General features: G+C 41.8%; 1 protein-coding gene across 1 annotated transcript in view; it reads right to left on the bottom strand.

The window, feature by feature from the left end:
• The window catches only part of LOC145407011 (uncharacterized), a 186,090-nt gene that overhangs the window by 105,235 nt on the left and 59,482 nt on the right, over window positions 1-21,373 (bottom strand). The window contains exon 7 of the mRNA XM_080278025.1: window positions 13,335-13,455. Within this exon, the coding sequence (XP_080134151.1) occupies window positions 13,335-13,455 (121 nt within the window). The remainder of the gene's footprint in view (window positions 1-13,334; window positions 13,456-21,373) is intronic.

The raw sequence follows: 21,373 nt of genomic DNA, 5'->3' as shown, positions 1-21,373 counted from the left end.
GCAAAATGAAAAAAAAGGAAGGAATCACCAGACTGAAAGTAGAAGGAGAGGTCTATAAAGATGTGGCAATGCAAGCCGAAATAATGAACAATGTTTCCAATTGGTTTTCACCAAATAAATGGATTTTGTGGAGAGGAATGGAGTGACTAGAAATGAAGTGATAAAATATATAAAAGTGGAAATGAGGGAAGAGTATAAATTACTGGAAGCTCAAAATGTAAGGAAAGCCCCAGGACTGGATGGAATCTCTACTTGGGTACTAAAAGAATGCAGAGAACAACTAGTGGATAAGATCCACGGTTTAAGTGGCATTCTCTGGAATAAGGGAAAGTGCCCCGGGAATGGAAGAAGGCCAATGTGGTACCAATTTATATGGGGGGAAACAAGGAAGAACCCCTGAATTACAAACCAGTGTCCCAGACTAGCACAGTCGCAAAATTGTTCGGGAGAATCCTGAAAGATAGATGGATAAAATATCTGAAGGAGATGAACATTTTGGTTGAAAGTCAGTCTGGATTCAGAAGTGGAAGGTCGTGTGTTTCCAACTTGCTGAGCTTTTACTCAAGAACGATTGATGTGCTACAGGAGAGAGACAGCTGGGTGGATCGTATGTATTTAGATTTGGAGAAAGCCTTTGACAAGGTACCCCACAGGCAACTAATGTGGATATTGAAGCACACAGAAGGACTGAGGGGAAACCTTCTAGAGTGGATGAGAGACTTCTTGAGAAACAGACAAATGAGGACAGTAATAAAGGACAAGATGTCTAGTGGAGTCCCACAGGGCTCGGTGTTAGCATCAATAATGTTCCTGATTTACGTAAACGATATGGTAAATGGAATAAACAGTTATACAAATCTGTTTCCTGATGATGCAAAGATCTTGAGGAGAGTAGAAGTCGAAGAAGACTGTAAAATGCTGCAGGAAGACCTGGACAGGATTCATGATTGGAGCTCGTTGTGGGAAATAAAATTCAACGCAAAAAAAGGTAAAATATTGGAAATGGGTAAATGAACCAAGAGGCCATCACTGAATTATATGATGGGTAATGACCCAATCACAAAAGCAAGGGAAGAGAAAGATTTGGGAGTGCTGGTCTGGGATAGTTTGTCACTGGAAAAACACAACAGCAAGATAGTTAGAGAGACGTACAATCTCTTGACCAACATAAGAGTGGCATTTCATTACATGGATGAGGAGATGATGAAAAAATTTATAGTGGCCATGATCCGCCTCAGGTTGAAATATGCGGCAGCTGTGTGGTCCCCACACAAAAAGAAAGATATAAACAAGATCAAGAGAATACAAAGAACAGCAACCAAGATGGTCCCTAGCCTGGCAGATCGGTCATGCAGCGTGAGGCTGGAAAAGCTGGATCTGCCTTCCAAAGAAAAAAGGAAAGAGAGGAGAGACATGATTGCAGTGTTCAGGGCCATGATGGGAGTAGATAAAACTGATATAAAAGATCTGTTTGTATAGGATGGAAGAGTAACAAGAGGACACGGAATGAAACTGAAAAAGTCAAGTTGCTTGAAGGATATCAAGAAACATAGGTTTCCATATACAGAAGATGCAAAGACCTGTGGAACAGCCTGGACAAAGACATCGTCCAGTCTAAAAACCTAAACGAGTTCAAAGCAAAATTTGACTTACTGAGAGAAAGAGACGGGACCCCACAAGCATAGCTCATTTCCTATATACCACAACTGGGTAAACTAGGCAAACACACACACACACAAAATGGGAAGTACAACAGTCACCCATGAGAGAGTTTTGAATGAGTACAATAACAATATAGATATAATTAGAAAAGCAGGTAATCTGATAGAACAAAGCAGAGACACTAATGAGAGGATAACTCAGGCAAATGAAATGATGAGAAATTACACACAGGAAGTACAAAACACATGGTCAGAAGTAGCCAGTACAAGTCAAGATCTAAACAAGGCTGAAGCAAAAGACATGACAAGAGAGATGAAAGACATCATAAGGAAGAACCCAAGGCTGATAATGGAGCAGCTGGAATTAACAAATCTATAGTCATCACTGGTAAAGATGAAGAAAGAATAGAGTCCCTAGAGATAACAAGGAGATGGTAAATATAATGAACACATTGAAATTAGTATCAGTGGAAATCTGTGAGAAAGATGTAGAGGAATTTAAGAGATTAGGGATATATGAGAGAAGCAAGTCAAGGCCCCTAAAAGTAGCCTTCCAAAGCGTGAACAATGTAGAAGAGGTATTAAAAAATGCCAACAAACTTAAGGAATCAGAGGAGTACAAAGAAGTGTGGATAAAAACTAAAAAGGTGCCTACCTTAAGAGGAATGGGAATTACTAAAGGAAAAGAAGGAAGATGCAAAAGGAAAGAATGATGCAAGACCAGATGAAGAGAGAAGTAAGTTTTTCTTTATAAAGCAGAAGATGTGCAGATTGGCCTGGGAGGAAGGTAGAGTCCCGGAGGATTGGAAGTCAGGTATAATTATTCCCTTGTACAAAGGAAAAGGGGAAAAAGAAGTGTGTGGTAATCATAGGGGCATTTGTCTTCTTAGTATAATAGGAAAAGTGTATGGTAGGATACTTATTGACAGAGTTAGAGAAAGAATAGAGAAATTAGTTGGAGAAGAACAGGGAGGCTTTAGGAAGGGAGGAGGTTGTATAGATCAGATATTCATTCTTAGATCTTTAGTGGAAAAGTTTCTAGAGAAGGGAAAGAAGTTGTATGCGGCTTTCGTGGATTTGGAGAAAGCATGTGACAGGGTGGATAGACAAGGATTGTGGAAAGTGTTAAGAATATATGGAGTAGATGGGAAGTTGTTGAATGCTGTGAAGAGTTTGTACGATGGTGCGAAGGCTGCAGTGCGTGTGGATGGTGAACTAAGTGAATTTTTCTCTTTGAAAGTTGGGTTGAAACAGGGATGTGTCATGTCTCCATGGTTGTTCAATCTGTACATGGATGGGGTAATAAAAGAGGTACAGTAAAAGTCCAATTCTTCAGCATCCAATTCCCCGGCAAATCTGACATTTCGGCAGTTTTGAGAAATAGTCCCATTTACGAAAATCTCTGATCGTTCGGCAGATTTTCCTATTTTTTTCATCCCCTCTACTGCTGGGGACTTCTTCCAGCAGTAGCAGACTCCAATCAACCCCTTCTATTGTACATATGTGAATAAGGAACCTACTATAAGTTTAGGTAAGTGTATGTGACCTTGTAGGCCTACTGTATCATTACATTTATATACAGTATGTTCACTAATTTCTTTATTTTTCATATTCATGTATAGTACTGTATTCATTACAGTATTGTACAGTATCAAACAGTATACAGTACTCTCTCCAAACACATTTGTAATGATATGAGTAGTGATGATAATGTTCACCGAAACATATAAGGTACTGAGTGGGTAGGGTTTTTGATAATTCGGCAATTTTGATATTTCGGCACTTGCCTGGTCCCATAGATGCCGAAAAATAGGACTTCTACTGTACAAGGTAGGGTAGTGGATGTTGGAGTGGCCCTGGTGAGAGAGGATAGTGTTTGGAAACTCCCTGTACTGTTGTTTGCAGATGATACTGTGTTGTTGAGTGAAGACGAAGGGGAGCTGCAAGGCTTGGTGGATGAGTTTGGGAGAGTGTGTAAGAACCAGAATCTAAAGGTGAATGTAGGGAAGAGTAAAGTGATGGTCTTTGAGAGAGGTGAAGTCAGTGAATGTAGAGCGAGGTTGGATGGTGAGGAATTGGAAAATGTGAGTACATTTAAGTACTTGGGTAGTGTGATGAGTAAGGATGGAGGTTTGGAGGGTGAAGTGCTTGAAAGGGTACAGCAGGGAAGAAAGGTTGCTAGTTCTTTGAAAGCAGTGATTAGAAACAGGGAAGTGAGCATGGAAGTGAAAAAGTTACTAAATGACAGTATTGTGATACCAACTCTTAACGTATGGAATTCACGTGAAGCTTGGACGTTGTTGGAAGGACACAAGTCAAGAGTGACAGCAGTGGAAATGAGTTATTTAAGAGGAGCCTGTGGAGTCACACAGAGAGACAGGCTGACGAATGAGGATATAAAGGAGCGTTGTGGTGTGGATGTGGATGTGATAGGAAGCGTTATGAGGAACACACTGAGGTGGTTTGGCCACGTGGAGAGGATGGAGGGTGAAAGACTGACGAAGAGAGTGTATGTGAGTGAGGTGGAGGGGGGAAGAGGGAGGGGGAGGCTGAGGAAGAGATGGAGGGATGGGGCGGTTAGGTATATGAGAGAAGGGGGTGTGAGTTGGGAGCAGGGCAGTGAAATGGCGGGGGACTGGGCAACTTGGAGGCGATTTGTTTGTGGCCATCCCAAACAGGCTTGAGGCATCTGGCAATAGATAGATAGATAGATAGAAGGATTACAAGTAAAAAAATTACACATAAACAGCAAGGACTAAATAAAAGCAAGATATAGTAGACTCAACCTATGTCGAATATGTGAACAATATGGCTAAGATGATGTACTCAAATGTAGATGGAATGGTATCCAAATGATTAGAGATAAAATACTGTATCACAGAAAATGAGCCTCATATTATTTGTCTAACAGAAAAAAAAAATTACCCCAAGAATATCAAACTACTCTTTAAATCTGAATGAGTTCAATGTTTGGCGACGAGACAGAAATTTTAAAAAGGGAGGAGTTATGATACTAACAGAGAAAAGACTTCAAGTAAAAGAGATAGAAACAGACATACCCTCACAGGTAGAATTAGTTGTAGCAGAGTTCAGTACATCAGAAGGGATATTAATTGTGGCAAATCTATATATGCCAACCATGACAAACGCATGGGACAGAGGTGAATATGAAGACCCAGTAGACAAGATAATTCAGAGTTTAAGAACCCAACATTAAAGACTGGAAGGAAAATCTAAAAGAAATATACGAACAGGAGATTTTAACACAAATATTAACTGGATATACTCTAGACATAAAAAGCCATGAAAGTTGCTGGGATCAAAAGCTCTTAGATCTTATACAGGAATTTTTTCTAACAACACGTAAAGGAAAACACCAGAAAAAGACGACCAGAAGATCCGTCCCTATTAGATCTCATATTTACTAGGCAAGAAAATGATTTTGACAATATAATCTGTCACTCTTCTTTCAGCAAAAGTGACCATGCAGTACTAGATAACAATTTCAGGATAGCATATGATACAGTCAGAGGTAAGAGAAATTACAAAAAGAGACTAAACTACAAAAACAGCAACTATCATGACCTAAAGAGGTACTTTATGGATGTAGATTGGGAAAAGGAGCTAAGAGGAAAAGATTATCAATGTTATAGATAAAAAATTCTGCAAATTTCATGAAACATGAGTTCATAAATATGTCCCATTGCACAAAGACGTGGAAATATGGATAAAGAACTGGTTTAACACTGATTGTAAAAATGCAAAAGAGACGAGATCTGCTGTGGATAAGATACAGATGACATGAAGTGAGAGAGGATATAACAAGCAGGCAAGAAATTATTACACAAGAATAAGGAGAGAACTCAAAGGCAGTTTGAGGAAGACATTATAAATAAAAGTACTGATCAGCCAAAACTGTTTTACAGCTGCATATGAAGCAAAGCAAAAGTTAAAGTTTTCGTTTTCATTTTTAAAGGCTCCAACATGCTTGCATGTGTCGGCCATGGTCACCTAATGGCGGCTCTCCACGCTGCACGATCCATTGCAGCCCCCCTGTTCAGTCCCCCAACCCTAAGGTCACACTCAATGACCTCGTCCCATGTCTTTTTCGGTCTACCCCTCACAACCCCACCCCCAATATTAACACTTCTCACCTTATTCAACCAATTATCATCCCCCATCCTCTCCACATGTCCAAACCACCTCAATCTACCTCTCATCATCACAACACCAATACTCTCCAGTCCCATCCTACCTCTCAACTCTTCCATTGTAAACCCAGCCCCTCCAGGCCTTGGACGCAGGGACGCACTGCACATCCACCTCATCATTGTCGTTTCTGTACGTCTGAGCCGGCGAATATCTTCCTCCTTCACTGCCCAGGTCTCACTGCCATACAGCATTACTCTCCTAACACATGCTGCATACAAAGACCCCTTAGCACGTAGGGAGAGCCCTCTCAATGTCAAGAGAGGCAAGAGCTCCCTGAACTTCTTCCAGCCAATTCTCACCCTAGCCACAGAGCTAGCTCCAGCCCCACCTCCAGCACACAACATGTCTCCCAAATAACAAAACTCTTCCACACACTCAAGAGATCCACCAGCAAGTTCAATCCTTTCACGTCTGACAATCTTCACCTGCTCACCCCGGCACGCCGTACACATAAAATCAGCATTATCTCGCAGTCTACCTCTGATACCACTACATCTCTTATGCACCCATTTATCACACACACCGCACAAGATGGAATTACTTCCCACGCCCTTGTGGCAAACTGCACATGGCACAAGATGGAATTACTTCCCACGCCCTTGTGGCAAACTGCACATGGCCACTCTCCCTCGTCTTTGACAGTACCGCCACCAACCCTAGATATCATCACTTTTGTTTTATCTGCATTTACCCTTAAACCCTTTTGCCCCATGCCATCTCTCCACTTCCTAAACCTTTCCTCCACCTCCCTTTCATTCTCTGCAATCAACACCAAATCATCAGCATACAACAACTCCCATAAATAAATAACATCCATCATGGATGAGGGGAATATCTGTATCAATGAAGAAGATATTTGTGAAGTACTAAACAAAAATTTCCAGTCAGTTTTTACTAAAGAAAGTAGATTTGCATGAGATGAATACAAACAAGCATGCCCACACATATTAACAAATATAATGAAACAAGAGGTCCAGGAGGAGATGAGGAAATTAGACAGGAAAAGAAAATTAGTGGTAGGTGAGGGTGCTCACCATCCACTCACTCGATGTAGTGTTGCTTTGGGTGTCTGCCTTTTCCTCTCTTCCATCCTTCCTCTTCTGTTTTTCTTTCCTTCACTCTTTCCTCTTTCTTCTACCCACAGGTGACTTTACACTCCCTCTTCTTTCTTTCCTTCATTCTTTCCTCTTCCTTCTGCCTATGGCTAACTCTACACTGAGCGATGAGCCAAATAGTTGCCTGTACACTGGGAAACCATTTATTGCGCTGGGTGGTAACAATATAAACAAATTATGGCGCCTGGTGGTATACTGGGTAATTACAGTGCTCCAATCAGATTGAGCCTGTGTAGGTTTGTATCCAAGGGGTGGCTGGGGTTTATTGCTCACGTAATGCCACTCGGAGATGAGTGAGGCTGGTCACCCTCATCTTAAATGTCAGGACCAACTTCCCTAGCCCCAGGTTCCTATGCTCCTCATGGGGTGACATATATGACTGAATGATGGATGGATAGATGGAAAAGCTACTGGCCCTGACGAGATTTTGTGTTGGGTATTACCAGAATGTGCAAAAGAGATAAGCAGTCCATTACATTTAATATTCAGAGAATCCTTAAGACAAGGAAAACAACCTGATGTTTGGAAAAAAGCAAATATTGTGCCCCTCTTCAAGAAAGGAAATAGACAAAATCCACTTAACTACCGACCAGTATCACTGACCAGTGTCATGAGCATGATGTTTGAAACACTATCTATCTATCTATTGACAGATGCCTTAATCCTGTAAGGGGTGGCCACAAACAAATTGCCTCCATGTCGCCCTGTCCCCTGCCATTTCAGTGGCCTGCTCCAAGCTCACACCCTCCCTCTCTCATATACCTCTCCACTCCATCTCTCTATCTCAGCCTTGGCCTCCCCCTCCCTCTCTCCCCCTCCACCTCATTCACATACATTCTCCTTGTCAGTCTCTCACTCTCCATCCTCTCCACATGTCCAAACCACCTCAGTATGTTTCTCCTGATATTTCCTATCACATCCACATCCACACCACAATGCTCCTTAACTTCCCCATTTGCCAGTCTCTCTCCATGTGACTCCACATGCTCCTCTCAAATAACTCATTTCCACTGCTCTCACTCTTGACTTCTGTCCCTCCAACAAGGTCCCAGCTTCACTTCCATACATTAGAGTTGGTATCACAATACCGTCATGTAGTAGCTTTTTCACCTCCATGCTCACTTCCCTGTTTCTTATCACTGTTTTCAAGGAACCAGCAACCTTTCTTCCTTGTTGTACCCTTTCAAGCACTGCACCCTCTAAGCTTCCACCCTTACTCATCACACTACCAAAGTACTTAAATGCACTCACATTATCCATTTCCTCCTCATCCAGCCTCACTGTACATTCACTGACTTCATTTCTCTCAAAGACTATAACTTTACTCTTCCCTACATTCACCTGTAGATTCTGTTTCTTACACACTCTCCCAAACTCATTCACCACGCCTTGAAACTCTCCTTCATCTTCACTTAACCCTAGTTCAGTAGCGTCATCCGGGATTCCGAATTTAGGCCTACTTTGCGTTGTGGAGGAGACGCTCCAAGGCCTACGGCGTTCAGCTGCCATGACATTTCAGTTTGTACTCTGTCCTGTGTGTGTGAGGTGTGTTCGTGTTGCTCCCGTTTTTTTTTCATCTGCTGTAGCCAATTGTCCGGTATTCCGTACAACGCTATTAAAATAGGACCTTGTGAGTGCGCCTATGAAACATATACTGTAAAATGTTGAATTTTGTCTAGGGAGGCTGGAGCATATCGGGGGACGTCTGGACTTCATGTGTGGCACAAGTCATCACCATCAGGCAACACTGTGGCTGGCAGTGGTGAAAAGATTACAAGGATGTAGCATTGTTTGTCATTTTTATACTTTTTTTTTTTTTATAATGTTGTTTTAGTTAAATACATCTAGTTCATAGTTCCTAGAGTTAAGCTTAGCATCCAATTTAAGTGAAATTTTTTAAAAATAAACTGTACCATTCCTATATGTATATTTCTACCTCCAAAGTTTGTCCGGGATTCCGGACATCGCTAGTAGGCACGTGATGCTGACAACGCTAATATTCCAGGGTTAACACAGTATCATCTGCAAACAACAGTACAGGAAGTTTCCAAACACTGCCCTCTCTCACTAGGGCCACTCCAACATCCACTGCCCTACCTTTTATCTCTTTTATAACCCCATCCATATACTGTACAGACTGAACAATCAAGGAGACATGACAAATCCTTGCTTCAGTCCAACCTTCAAATAGAGAAATTCACTCAGTTTACTATCCACACGCAATACAAAGAATCTGTGTAAATCACCCAAAAAAGCACATTATGATAAAAGAAAGACAATTTGGTTTTAGAGAGGGAAAATCATGTGTTACTTTTAGAAAGGGAAAAATCATGTATTACTAACCTATTACATTACTATGACAGAGTTGCAGAAATAATACAGAAAATACATGGCTGGGTAGACAGCATATATTTGGATTACAAGAAGGCACATGACAGATTATCACCAAAAAAACTTCTATAGAAACTGTAAAATTAAGGAGGTATCCAAGGTAATCTGTACGACTGGATGCAAGATTTTCTCACCACAAGGGAAATGAGAACAATGTAAGGGGAAATTACTCATTATGGAGAGAATTGACAAGTGGAGTTCCACAAGGCTTGGTGCTGGCACCAATTATGTTTTTAGTGCAGTATACATAAATGACACAGACAGCAACATTGGAAATGGAATCTACCTAAATATGTTTGCTGATGATGCAAAAATACAAAGGGAAATTACAGACACAGACTCTTGCTCAGAGCTACAAGAGGAATTAAATAAGCTTCATGAATGGAGCAATACGTGGGAAATAGAATTCAATGTGGACAAATGTCATATAAAAAAATTTGGTAAAAGTGAAAAATGACCAGACTGGGACTATAAGTTAGGAAATTCAACCCTATACACATCAGAAAGGGAGAAGGATTTAGCAGTGATTATCAATAACAGACTATCACCGGCTGACCACAGAAATGAAAAAGTAATGAACATGTACACAATGCTTGTTAATATGAGGGCAGCATTCACATATACAAATGAAGAATTGCTGAGAAAGGTGATAACATCATTCATCAGACCAACTCTGGAGTATGCATCAGTAGACTGGAATCCACATCTCACAAAATGCATAGATAAGACTAAAAAGGTACAAAGGGCCGCTACAATATGGGCACCAAGTTTAACGGACCTAAGCTATGAAGAAAGACTCGAAAACGTAAATCTGCCAACATTACAGAAGAGAAGGAAAAGAGGAGACATGATTATGTTATACAAATGCATCACAGGAAAAAAGAAAATAGACATAAATGAGTACATAACCTATGGGGAGGCAACATTAAGAGGACACTGCAGAAAATTGTACAAAAAGAGAGGTGATAAAGACATAAGGAAATCTGGTTTCCCAAACAGAGCACCTGATCAGTGGAATGCACTACCAAATGAAACAGTGTGTGCCAAAACAATTCATAAATTTTAAGATATGTATGATACACATGGGTCAAAATACGGGACAGTATGAGCTTGACTCATTCCTGTAAAGATACAATGAGGTTAGCACGCAAGCACGCATGCATCCACCCACGCACGCACGCGCACACACACACACACACACACACACACACATACAAAGATGTTAATCAGCTAATTTTTTGTGGTTTAATGCTACCTCATTTCTAAACATTTCAAATAAGGTACAGTTTTCATTCTGCACAAAAACAGAGCACTGCACAGACTGTTTCCATTGGCATGCCAAACTCTCATTTACTGGAGGTAATGACACTCTTGAATGGAGAGAGACTAGAATTGGTGAGAGAGTTCAAATAGCTGGGTGCAGTGATAGAAAGGAGAGGAAAATGCACAAAAGAAGGTAAAAGCAGAGTGGCACAAGGAAGAAAAGTAGCCGGTGCAATGAAGGCCCTGATAAGAAACAGAGGCTTGACTGCTGCAGCTGCATGAGGCTTACATGAAGGAGTGTTAGTGCCAACTCTAACATATGGATATGAGACTATGGTGTGGCATGAAAATGAAAAGTCAAGAATAACAGCAGTGGAGATGGGACCGCTGAGGAATGTATGTGGAGTACAGAGGGTGGATAGGATATGAAATAATGTGATTTGTGAAAGATGTGGAGTGAGGAAGTCGATAGACACCAGAATCAAAGAAAGAGTACTGAGATAGTATGGTCATGTGGAGAGAATGGATAACAACAGTGGTGAAAAAGGTATAACTGCGTGAATCTGAAGGAGGGAGGAGGCGAGGTAGGCCAAGGAGAAGGTGGAAAGATATGGTGAATGAGTGTGTCAGGAAGAGAGGTTTGGAAGTCGGTGAGACTAGGGAACTGACACAAGATCGAGCTGGCTGGATGAATGTTGTAAGGAGAAGTGCATGATCAGGGATTCAGCACCCCTTTTAACATGGCAGCATCTGGATTGACCCAATCAGATACGTTTATGTGAAGCTACAAAAAGTGGTGAATGTTTTTCGTGTATCCGATACAGCCAGGATTCCGGGGGGCTTGAATGATGAGTGAATGGAAACATGGCCCATTGGACTGGGCAAATTTGGGCTGTCTGGACATTGCTACTCCTCACCCTGCCCTAGGGTGGGAATGGAGGTCCGGATGATGATGATGATGAATGACACTTCTGTCCATTTATCACTCATTTTAGTGGTAGGTGGTGGTGACCATCATCCACTCACTTGATGTAGTGCTGCCTACTTCTTCCTTAGCCTTTATCATTCTTTTTCTGTGCCTGCCCTCCTCTCTTCTTATTTCTCCCATCTTTCCTGTCACTTCTTATTGCTTTTCTTTCCTTTACAGGTGGCTTTACATTGAGTGACAAGCCAAATGGTTTCCTGTAAGCCAAGAAACCATTTACAACGCTGGGTGGTAACCATATAACCAAACCATACGTATTCCCTATGTGTCAACAAGTGGGTTGGTTGAGGGTTAGTGTCCCTCCCTGTAAAACATATAACTCAAAGTCAAATGGCCACCCCTTACGGGATTATGGCATCTGGCAATAGATAGATAAATAGATAGATCACTCACTTTTCACTTTACAGTATACAAAACATTGATTACAGAACAAAATCCCAAATGCACACATTTAATTTCCAAAAATCTCCACTTCCCCAAATATTTATCATGTTATATGGGAATGACCTTATATCACATGTCCTCACCCAATCAATGATATCTAAAGACAAAGTTCTTTTGTGGGCATGTATAAAAGCAGACAATAAATTACTAACGCAAGGTATTTTAATGCATTTACTGTTCACAGTACTGTACTCTAGATGATTTAATAACTGATCTCCCCATCCTTATAATTTTGATTCCACTTTCTATAAAACTTTTGGAGACAAGTATTTTGAATCTGAGAGTTCATACTACAGTATTTCTGTCTCTCTGACTTATCGCTACAGTGAAATTTACGTACTGTCAACCGGGGGGGAGGGGGGGGAGAGGCATTGTCAGACCAGAATAAAGTTAAATGAGGGATACCTATACAACCCTACACCTCACGGTTTTGATAATTCATTATTTTATGTTTTGGCCTTTTTTATTTCATTTCTTTTTCCACCATTATTATACCCACAAACTCACATTCAGCATGCATCAGGATTCTACTTATACATCCGTATGAAGAATGAAAACTAGCTCCCTTAACAGTGAAATTATAAGCAGCACTAGGTGACAATCAAGGTTCTCTATCTACCTATTGCCATATGCCATAATCCCGTAAGGGGTGGTCATTTGACTTTGAGTTATTGGTTTTACGGGGAGGGGCACTAACCCTCCACCAACCCACTTGTTGACACGTAGGGAGCATGTATGGATTGGTTATATGGTTACCACCCAGCGTTGTAAATGGTTTCTTGGCTTACAGGAAACCATTTGGCTTATCACTCAATGTAAAGCCACCTGTAAAGGAAAGAAGAGCAATAAGAAGTGACAGGAAAGATGGGAGATATAGGAAGAGAAGAGGGCAGACACAGAAAAAGAATGATAAAGGTTAAGGAAGAAGTAGGCAGCACTACATCAAGTGTGTGGATGATGGTTGCCACCACATATGGTTAAGTCATCAAAATCATCAACAGCTTCAAACTGTGACAACGTTAACCCTTTGAATCTAGCAGTCATCATTATTTTATTCCTGTTATCTTAAAGATTATTTTATTCAACCTGAGGAACACTTAAGGTGCTTGAGAGGTTTAATATACCCTTTAATAACCCCTTTACAGCTTCAGTTCCTTCCTAACCTGAAAAAAAAGTAACTCTGTAGGTTGTGAGAATTACCAGTAAAAGTCACCGGACTCATGAGGTAATCTGAAAATCTCTATATAAAAAGCTATGACTCACCTCCTCTTGTGCCTGGTCCTCTCCCTCTTTGGCTGCTACTTCTCCCTCAGCCTCAGTCTCCTTGCCACATGTTTCATCTGCCTCCTTCTTGCTTTCTCCCCTAGCTGCTTTAGCTGCCTCACTGTTGGGTAATAAAGTACAGTAATGGTAACAATAGTATAAGGGATGCTATAGTAAATAGATATGGAACAATTTCACCCAGTGCCACAGTAAATACCTAGATTCTGAATTAATGCCTAGTTTAACCTCACTAGTATGAAAACTTATTTGATTTAGGGCTTTTGCTACTTCCATGTGAATCTATTCAACCTGTGAGAGACCCCTTGGAATGACTGATTAAAAACCAACTCCATCAACTATTTCAGTAAAAACACTTTGGAAACTCCTTCTGGCTGATATTTATGCATCTGGATATCCTAGTAATCCTTGGAACCAACCACTCACAGAATTCACAAGTTAATGGCATTAGCAAGAATTGGGTCAATGGCCAACAGAGGTACTATAAAACATGGGTAGACACTGTTCCATTTCTGCTTACTACATGCACTGCTGAGTCCAAGTCAGGTTAGATTGTGATGTTATACTGACAGACAAAAGGCCAAAGAAATATATGAATGATGACAGACAGTCAGAAACCAATTTCAATTCTAGACTATCTATCTATCTATTGCCAGACGCCTCAATCCCGTTTGGGGTGGCCACGAACAAATCGCCTCCACGTTGCCCTGTCCCCCGCCATTTCACTGCCCTGCTCCCAATTCACACCCCCTTCTCTCATATACCTCTCCACCCCATCCCTCCATCTCATCCTCGGCCTCCCCTTCCCTCTTCCCCCCCTCTGCCTCACTCACATACACTCTCTTCGTCAGTCTTTCACCCTCCATCCTCTCCACATGGCCAAACCACCTCAGTGTGTTCCTTATAACACTTCTTATCACATCCACATCACAATGCTCCTTTATATCCTCATTCGTCAGCCTGTCTCTCCATGTGACTCCACAGGCTCCTCTTAAATAACTCATTTCCATTGCTCTCACTCTTGATTTGTGTCCTTCCAACAATGTCCAAGCTTCACTTCCATACTTTAGAGATGGTATCACAGTACTGTCATGTAGTAACTTTTTCACTTCCATGGTCACTTCCCTGCCTCTTATCACTGCTTTCAAAGAACCAGCAACCTTTCTTCCCTGCTGTACCCTTTCAAGCACTTCACCCTCCAAACCTCCATCCTTACTCATCACACTACCCAAGTACTTGAATGTACTCACATTTTCCAATTCCTCATCATCCAACCTCGCTCTACATTCACTGACTTCACCTCTCTCAAAGACCATCACTTTACTCTTCCCTACATTCACCTTTAGATTCCGTTTCTTACACACTCTTCCAAACTCATCCACCAAGCCTTGCAGCTCCCCTTTGTCTTCACTCAACAACACAGTATCATCTGCAAATAACAGTACAGGGAGTTTCCAAACACTATCCTCTCTCACAAGGGCCATTCCAACATCCACTACCCTACCTTGTACCTCTTTTATTACCCCATCCATGTACAGATTGAACAACCATGGAGACATTACACATCCATGTTTCAACCCAACCTTCAAAGAGAAAAATTCACTTAGTTCGCCATCCACACGCACTTCAGCCTTAGCACCATCATGCATACTCTTCACAGCATTCAACAACTTCCCATCTACTCCATATATTCTTAATACTTTCCATAATCCTTGTCTATCCACCCTGTCATATGCTTTCTCCAAATCCACGAAAGCCGCATACAACTTCTTTCCCTTCTCTAGAAACTTTTCCACTAAAGATCTAAGAATGAATATCTGATCTACACAACCTCTTCCCTTCCTAAAGCCTCCCTGTTCTTCTCCAACTAATTCCTCTGTTCTTTCTCTAACTCTGTCAATAAGTATCCTACCATACACTTTTCCTATTATACTAAGAAGACAAATGCCCCTATGATTACCACACACTTCTTTTTCCCCTTTTCCTTTGTACAAGGGAATAATTATACCTGACTTCCAATCCTCCGGGACTCTACCTTCCTCCCAGGCCAATCTGCACATCTTCCACATCCATTCTACTACTATCTCTCTCCCATGCTTCAGCATTTCACCACACACTCCATCAATTCCTGGGGCTTTCCCCGATTTAACTTTCTTCATTGCTTCCACAACTTCTATCCTACTGATTTCTTCCTGTCTTCTCACCTCCCTCCTCCTCCCAGCCATTCCCCAGCCACTTATACTCGCATTACTTCCATCCTCTATGTTCAACAATTCCTTAAAGTTCTCTCTCCATCTGCTCACTTTTTCTCCCTTCTCCACTAGTAATCTACCATTTTTATTTTTCACTCCCCTGCAAACTTCACTTCCACCCTTTCTTACTCTTCTCACCTCTTTCCAGAACATTTTCTTACAGTCCCTCCACTTTACACTCAAATTCCTTCCAAATTCCTCATCCACTCTCTACTTACTCTCTCTTACTAATCTTTTCATCTCTCTCCTTCTTTCTACATATAACTCTCTCTTCTGCCTCTCAACTTCTTCCACACCCCTATTTCTCATCCATTCATTGTATGCTTTCTTCTTTTATGCCACAGCCTGTCTCACCTCTTCATTCCACCACGCTGTTCCTTGCACCCCCCTCCATCTTCTCTTCCTCCCACACACCACATCACACGCTGCACATATTTCTTCTGTAAATATCCTGCACACACCTTCCACATCCCCCATCTTCTCCAATTCATATTTGCCCAATCGTTCCTCCACTTCTCTCTTATACTCTGCCAAAATTTTTCTCATCCTCTTGTAACCTTTCCACTCTCCTTGCAACTACTCCTTCCTCTCGTCTTTCCCTTCTTCTGTTTCTCTATCTTACTTGGATCCTAATTCTGGCCACCACCAAGCAGTGGTCAGAAAGTCCACTCCCCCAGCCTCTATAAGCTCTTGCATCCATTACACATCTTTGCATTCTTTCATCCACACACACATAATCAATCATTGCCTTCCTTTCATTCAGTTCACCACCCACCCTTCTCATCACTCGCCATGTATACCTGTGGATCATTTTATGCCTGAAGAGGGTATTGGCTATCACGAACCCTCTCCCAGCACAAATGTCCACTAACGCACTGCCATTCTCATCTATCTCAGCAGGCACACCCCACTCACCAACTATTCCATCCACCTTCACATTCCCTACTTTACCATTCATTTCACCGATCAAAAACACTCTCTCATTCCTTCCAAACTTTTCCATGCACACTTCCACACTTGTCCAGAACTCTTCTCTCACTCTGCTCGCACGATCTTGCGTTGGCGCATACACACACACACAATCGCCCACATTTGTATTTCAACTTTCAACCTTACCCACACAATCCTTGACCAAAGTGATCCATACTGTCTTATGCTCTTCTTCCATCTTTTACTCACAACTATACATACTCCCTCTTTTGCCCTCTCATTCTCACCTACTCCTGCACATATACCCCATCCAAACTCCCATTCTCTCACACTTTCTCCTCTCCCTTTTGTTTCAGTTATTCCACATACATCCACTTTCGCACCCTCAAGCACCTGGACAATCTCTCACTCTTTCACCTCATCATTCACACCTCTTACATTCCATGTTGCCATTACCAAGTCCTTTGTCCGGTCCTGGGTCGTCATCGTTTGGTCAGTCCTTGTCCGAGGCTTCTTGTTTGTCTTTTTAGTTAGTTGTTTTCCAGGGAGGGGCACTAACCCTCTGCCAACCCTTTTAGTCACCTTTTATGACAAGCAGGCATACTGGGGGAGTATTCTTGAAAAAAAAAAACTACCCCCAGGGGGGGTATCTAACTATCCAACACACAAATGGGGAGAAGATTGTGTTTACAATAATGACAAGGGCAATGCTTTTGATTCTTCTGAAGGCAAAAGCTGAAACACACACACACACACACACACACACACACACACACACACACATACAGGCAAGGATAAGGCTGCAGAATGTTGACAGTAATGCTCCTGCTGATGATTATCATGAAGCTCTTTATCCCACTGCCACCATCCTTACCTACATGTTAGAAGGAATGATATTTCAAATGTGAACAAGCATAAACTGAAAATCTACTTCAGATGTTCCCAAGCATTCCGTTCACCATACTGTGGACCCTCTTGTGTAGGGGTGAGACTAGGGATATATCATGAAGCTTTCTTGTACTACAAATGAAATTTGGTGTCTTAATCAGACAACCACTGGATGGTTTTCATGAAACTAAGGTAATTCAGGCAGCCTATGGGTTAAAACTAAATAGATTAATCTTGCCATTTAAAAAAAAAACACGAGCATTTAAATGAGGCTAAAACCACATGATCTGGTTCAGCAGAGAAATACTGGCAGTCAAATGGATTAAATTAATTTTATCTTACACCTCTGGATGTATTTAGGCTTTTTGCTGATGCTGCAACCACATTATCTGTTATGCTAAGAGTTGACAGGCATTAGCAAAGTCTCTATGAAAATAAGACACTACCTCTTTCATTCCTGCCAACAATGCCAAATCTCAAACACGCCACAAACTGCCATACCACACATTCGCCTCATGCTGCTATACCTCACTCTCTCTCTCTCTCTCTCTCTCTCTCTCTCTCTCTCTCTCACACACACACACACACACACACACACACACACACACACACACACACACACACACACACAGACTGCTATACTTGACACACACCTCACACTGTCCCCCTCCCCACACTCACACTTCACTTCACATTGCTATACTTGACACACACCTGATACATCTCACACTGTCATACTTCACACATCTAACACTGCCATATTACCTACTGCCATACTGAAATGCACCTTACACTTTCCTCCTGGTGCTGGAGAGGGATGGCTTCATGTAGCAGCACCAGTATGACAGGCAGTTACACAAACATCCCTCAACTCCTTCCCTATCCCTCCAAGAAAGGATGGTGAACAGCAGGAGAATAGCAACTTCAGTCTGCAGTCCACCAAGTTCATGTTCTGATTTGTCCCAGGACACAACAATAACAACACTGCCATACTTCATACACAACTAACACTGCTCAACCTCAGTAACATCTCACTCAAACCTTACAATAATAATTCACCTGCTGACATACAGACAGGCACAAAAGCTACAGATACACTGACTCTCTCTCTCCGGCACACTTCACACTTTTACACCACAATTTCTGTACCTCACACTGCCTCAAACATACCTTACCACATCTCACATTGCCATATCTTAACAACAACTCACAATGCAACACCACACACAGGCATACCTCTTACACACCTCAAAACACCACAGCTCCCCTCTCAAGCTTGTCTTTCCTAATTTTTCATTTGCATTGCTCCTTTTTATACACTTTCTCTGTACACCATTTATTTGCCTAATGACACACACAATACTGCATCCCTGAAGATGCACTGCAAAATTCATCATCTTAGAAGCAGTTCAAGGTGCATCTTTCAACTGTACAATCACTTAAAAATAAGTCAATGTTAAACTTTTTGCTGCTATGGAAACATCTCTATGATCAAGATTTAATGTAGCTGACAACACCTGATGCTCTTTAGGTAAGAGATATCCAGTCATATCATTTTGTTTCATTTATAAACGCTCCAACATGCTTGCATTGGTTACCTAATGCCGGCTCTCCATGCTGCTTGATTTCTGGCAGCATCCCTATTCACTTCCATATCCCTGAGATCACACATATATATGTGATATACATCATCATCATCATCTAATCCTGTGTTGCCCCAAGAGGAGCATAGGATCCCAGGGCTAGGCTAGTTGGTCCTGACATTTAAGATGAGTGAGCAGCCTCACTCATCCCTGAGTGGCATTATGTGAACAATAAACCCCAACCACCCCTTGCATATAAACCTGCAGTGACTCAATCCGATTTGAACGACTTAATTACCTACTAGACCACCAGACATCATAATTTTGTTATATGGTTACCACTCAGCATAGTAAATGGTTTCCTGGTGTACAGGAAACCATTTAGCCTGTCACTCAGTGTAGTTGCCCATAGACAGAAGGATGAGGAAAGAAAGAAGTAGAGGACATAAGAGGAGAGCAGTAAAAAGTGTGATACATGAGCAGCCATTTAAAGCAGTTAAAAATGTTGTTAGTTACACCTTCTGTTCCTACAGGGGCATTTATACACTTCATTTAAGACATTCAGCTAAAGAAACCTCAGCACCAACAGGGTTAAAAATTATTTCAGTTAACCCTTCTACTTCTGTAAACATTTATTTGCTGCACTGACAGAAATTTCAAAGGGGCTCTCCCTCCAACTGAAGAGGTTCTTGCATGCAGCATATTAGGGAATGTAAAGCTGTACAGTAGCGTGACCAGGGCAGTAAAGAAAGACTACTGTATATTCATAGGCTCTAATGCTGAGACAACAATGATTTAATGAAAAAAGTGTGTCCTTGGATGACTGACCTGGAGGGGCTAGCAATGAGAATGAAGAGCCGAGAGGTAAGATGGGGAATATATTTGTGCTCTGATAAGAAGGAGCAGACTGAGATGGTTTGCGCATGTTTAGAGGATTGAGGATGACAAGTGGGCACAGAGGGTGAGAGATGTGAACACTGAGAGTAGCGCTGCGAGAGCCAGACCAAAAAGAAGACCTGGCATCATGCCAGGCAGTGTGACCTAAGAGATAAGGAACTGAACAGTGAGGTTGCAATATGTGACCAAGGCTTTTATAAATGAAATAGGGGAAGAGGGGTGTAGGGGAATCTCATTTCTATAAATCATGTGATTGCTATAGGCATTTCGATATATTACTCAATGTAACATTACACAACCTTTCTCATTTGTGAGAAATCCAGAATGTCGAGTTATTGACAGCAGGGTATGGGAAAGTTTACGGTAAAACTCCATTGATATGCAGTATCATCACCCAAAACCTAATTTCAAACATCCACAACTCTTCATTTTGCTCCAAGTCATATCTCCCTCTCAGCTGTCATGGGAAGTACAAACCAGTTTGCAACACAAATGCACAAGTTCCATTCCATTCAATCTCCTTCATTGTCCATTCTACACTCCATCACACTCAACAGCACCAGACCATCTCTCATCTCATTATGCAAGTCAACATCAGTCCACAGTGCAATGACATCTTTTTCATTATATTCTCATTACTTTTTGGGTGGTAGGTGAGGGTACTCACCATCCACCCACTTGATATAGTGCTGCTTTGGGTGTCTGCCCTTTTCTCTCTTCCTTCCCTCCTCTTCTGTCTTTTTTTCAGTCATTCTTTCCTCATCCTTCTGCCTACGGGTGACTTTACACTCCCTCTTCTGTCTTTATTTCCTTCACTCTTTCCTCTTCCTTCTGCCTATCGGTGACTCTACACTGACAAGCCAAATGGTTTCCTGTACCATATAACCAAATTATGGCACCTGGTGGTTTAAAGGGTAATTAAGGTGCTCTAATCAGATTGAGCCTGTGTAGGTTTATATCCAAGGGGCAGTTGGGGTTTCTTACTCATGTAATGCCACTCAGGGATGAGTGATGCTAGTCACTCTTATATTAAATGTTGGGACCAATTTGCCTAGCCCCAGGCTTCTATGCTTCTAATGGGGCAGCATAGGATTGGATGATGGATGGATGGACTCATTACAGTCAGATATTTCTACTCAGCATAGAAAATACCACTAACAGCAAAGGGGCTAGCCTGCACTGCACACTCCACCAGATCAGTTTTCTCTATCAATCTATTGCCAGATGCCTTACTCCCGTATGGAGTGGGAACAAACAAATTGCCTCCATGTCACCCACTCCCCCTCCATTTCACTGCCCAGCCCCCGGCTCACACACCCCTCTCTCACATACCTCTCCACTTCATCTTTCCAACTCATCCTTGGCATCCCCCTCTCCCCCCTCCCCATATCACTCACATACACTCTCTTCGTTAGTCTCTCACTTTCCAACCTCTCCACATTTTTTTTTTTTTTTAATGCAAGGAAGTAGG

Source organism: Coenobita brevimanus, chromosome 72, assembly GCF_032717465.1.
Source record: "Coenobita brevimanus isolate Jiangsu-jjx chromosome 72, ASM3271746v2, whole genome shotgun sequence".
In the NCBI taxonomy this organism is placed as follows: Eukaryota; Metazoa; Arthropoda; class Malacostraca; order Decapoda; family Coenobitidae; genus Coenobita; species Coenobita brevimanus.
This window is presented reverse-complemented; position numbering and strand designations above follow the sequence as displayed.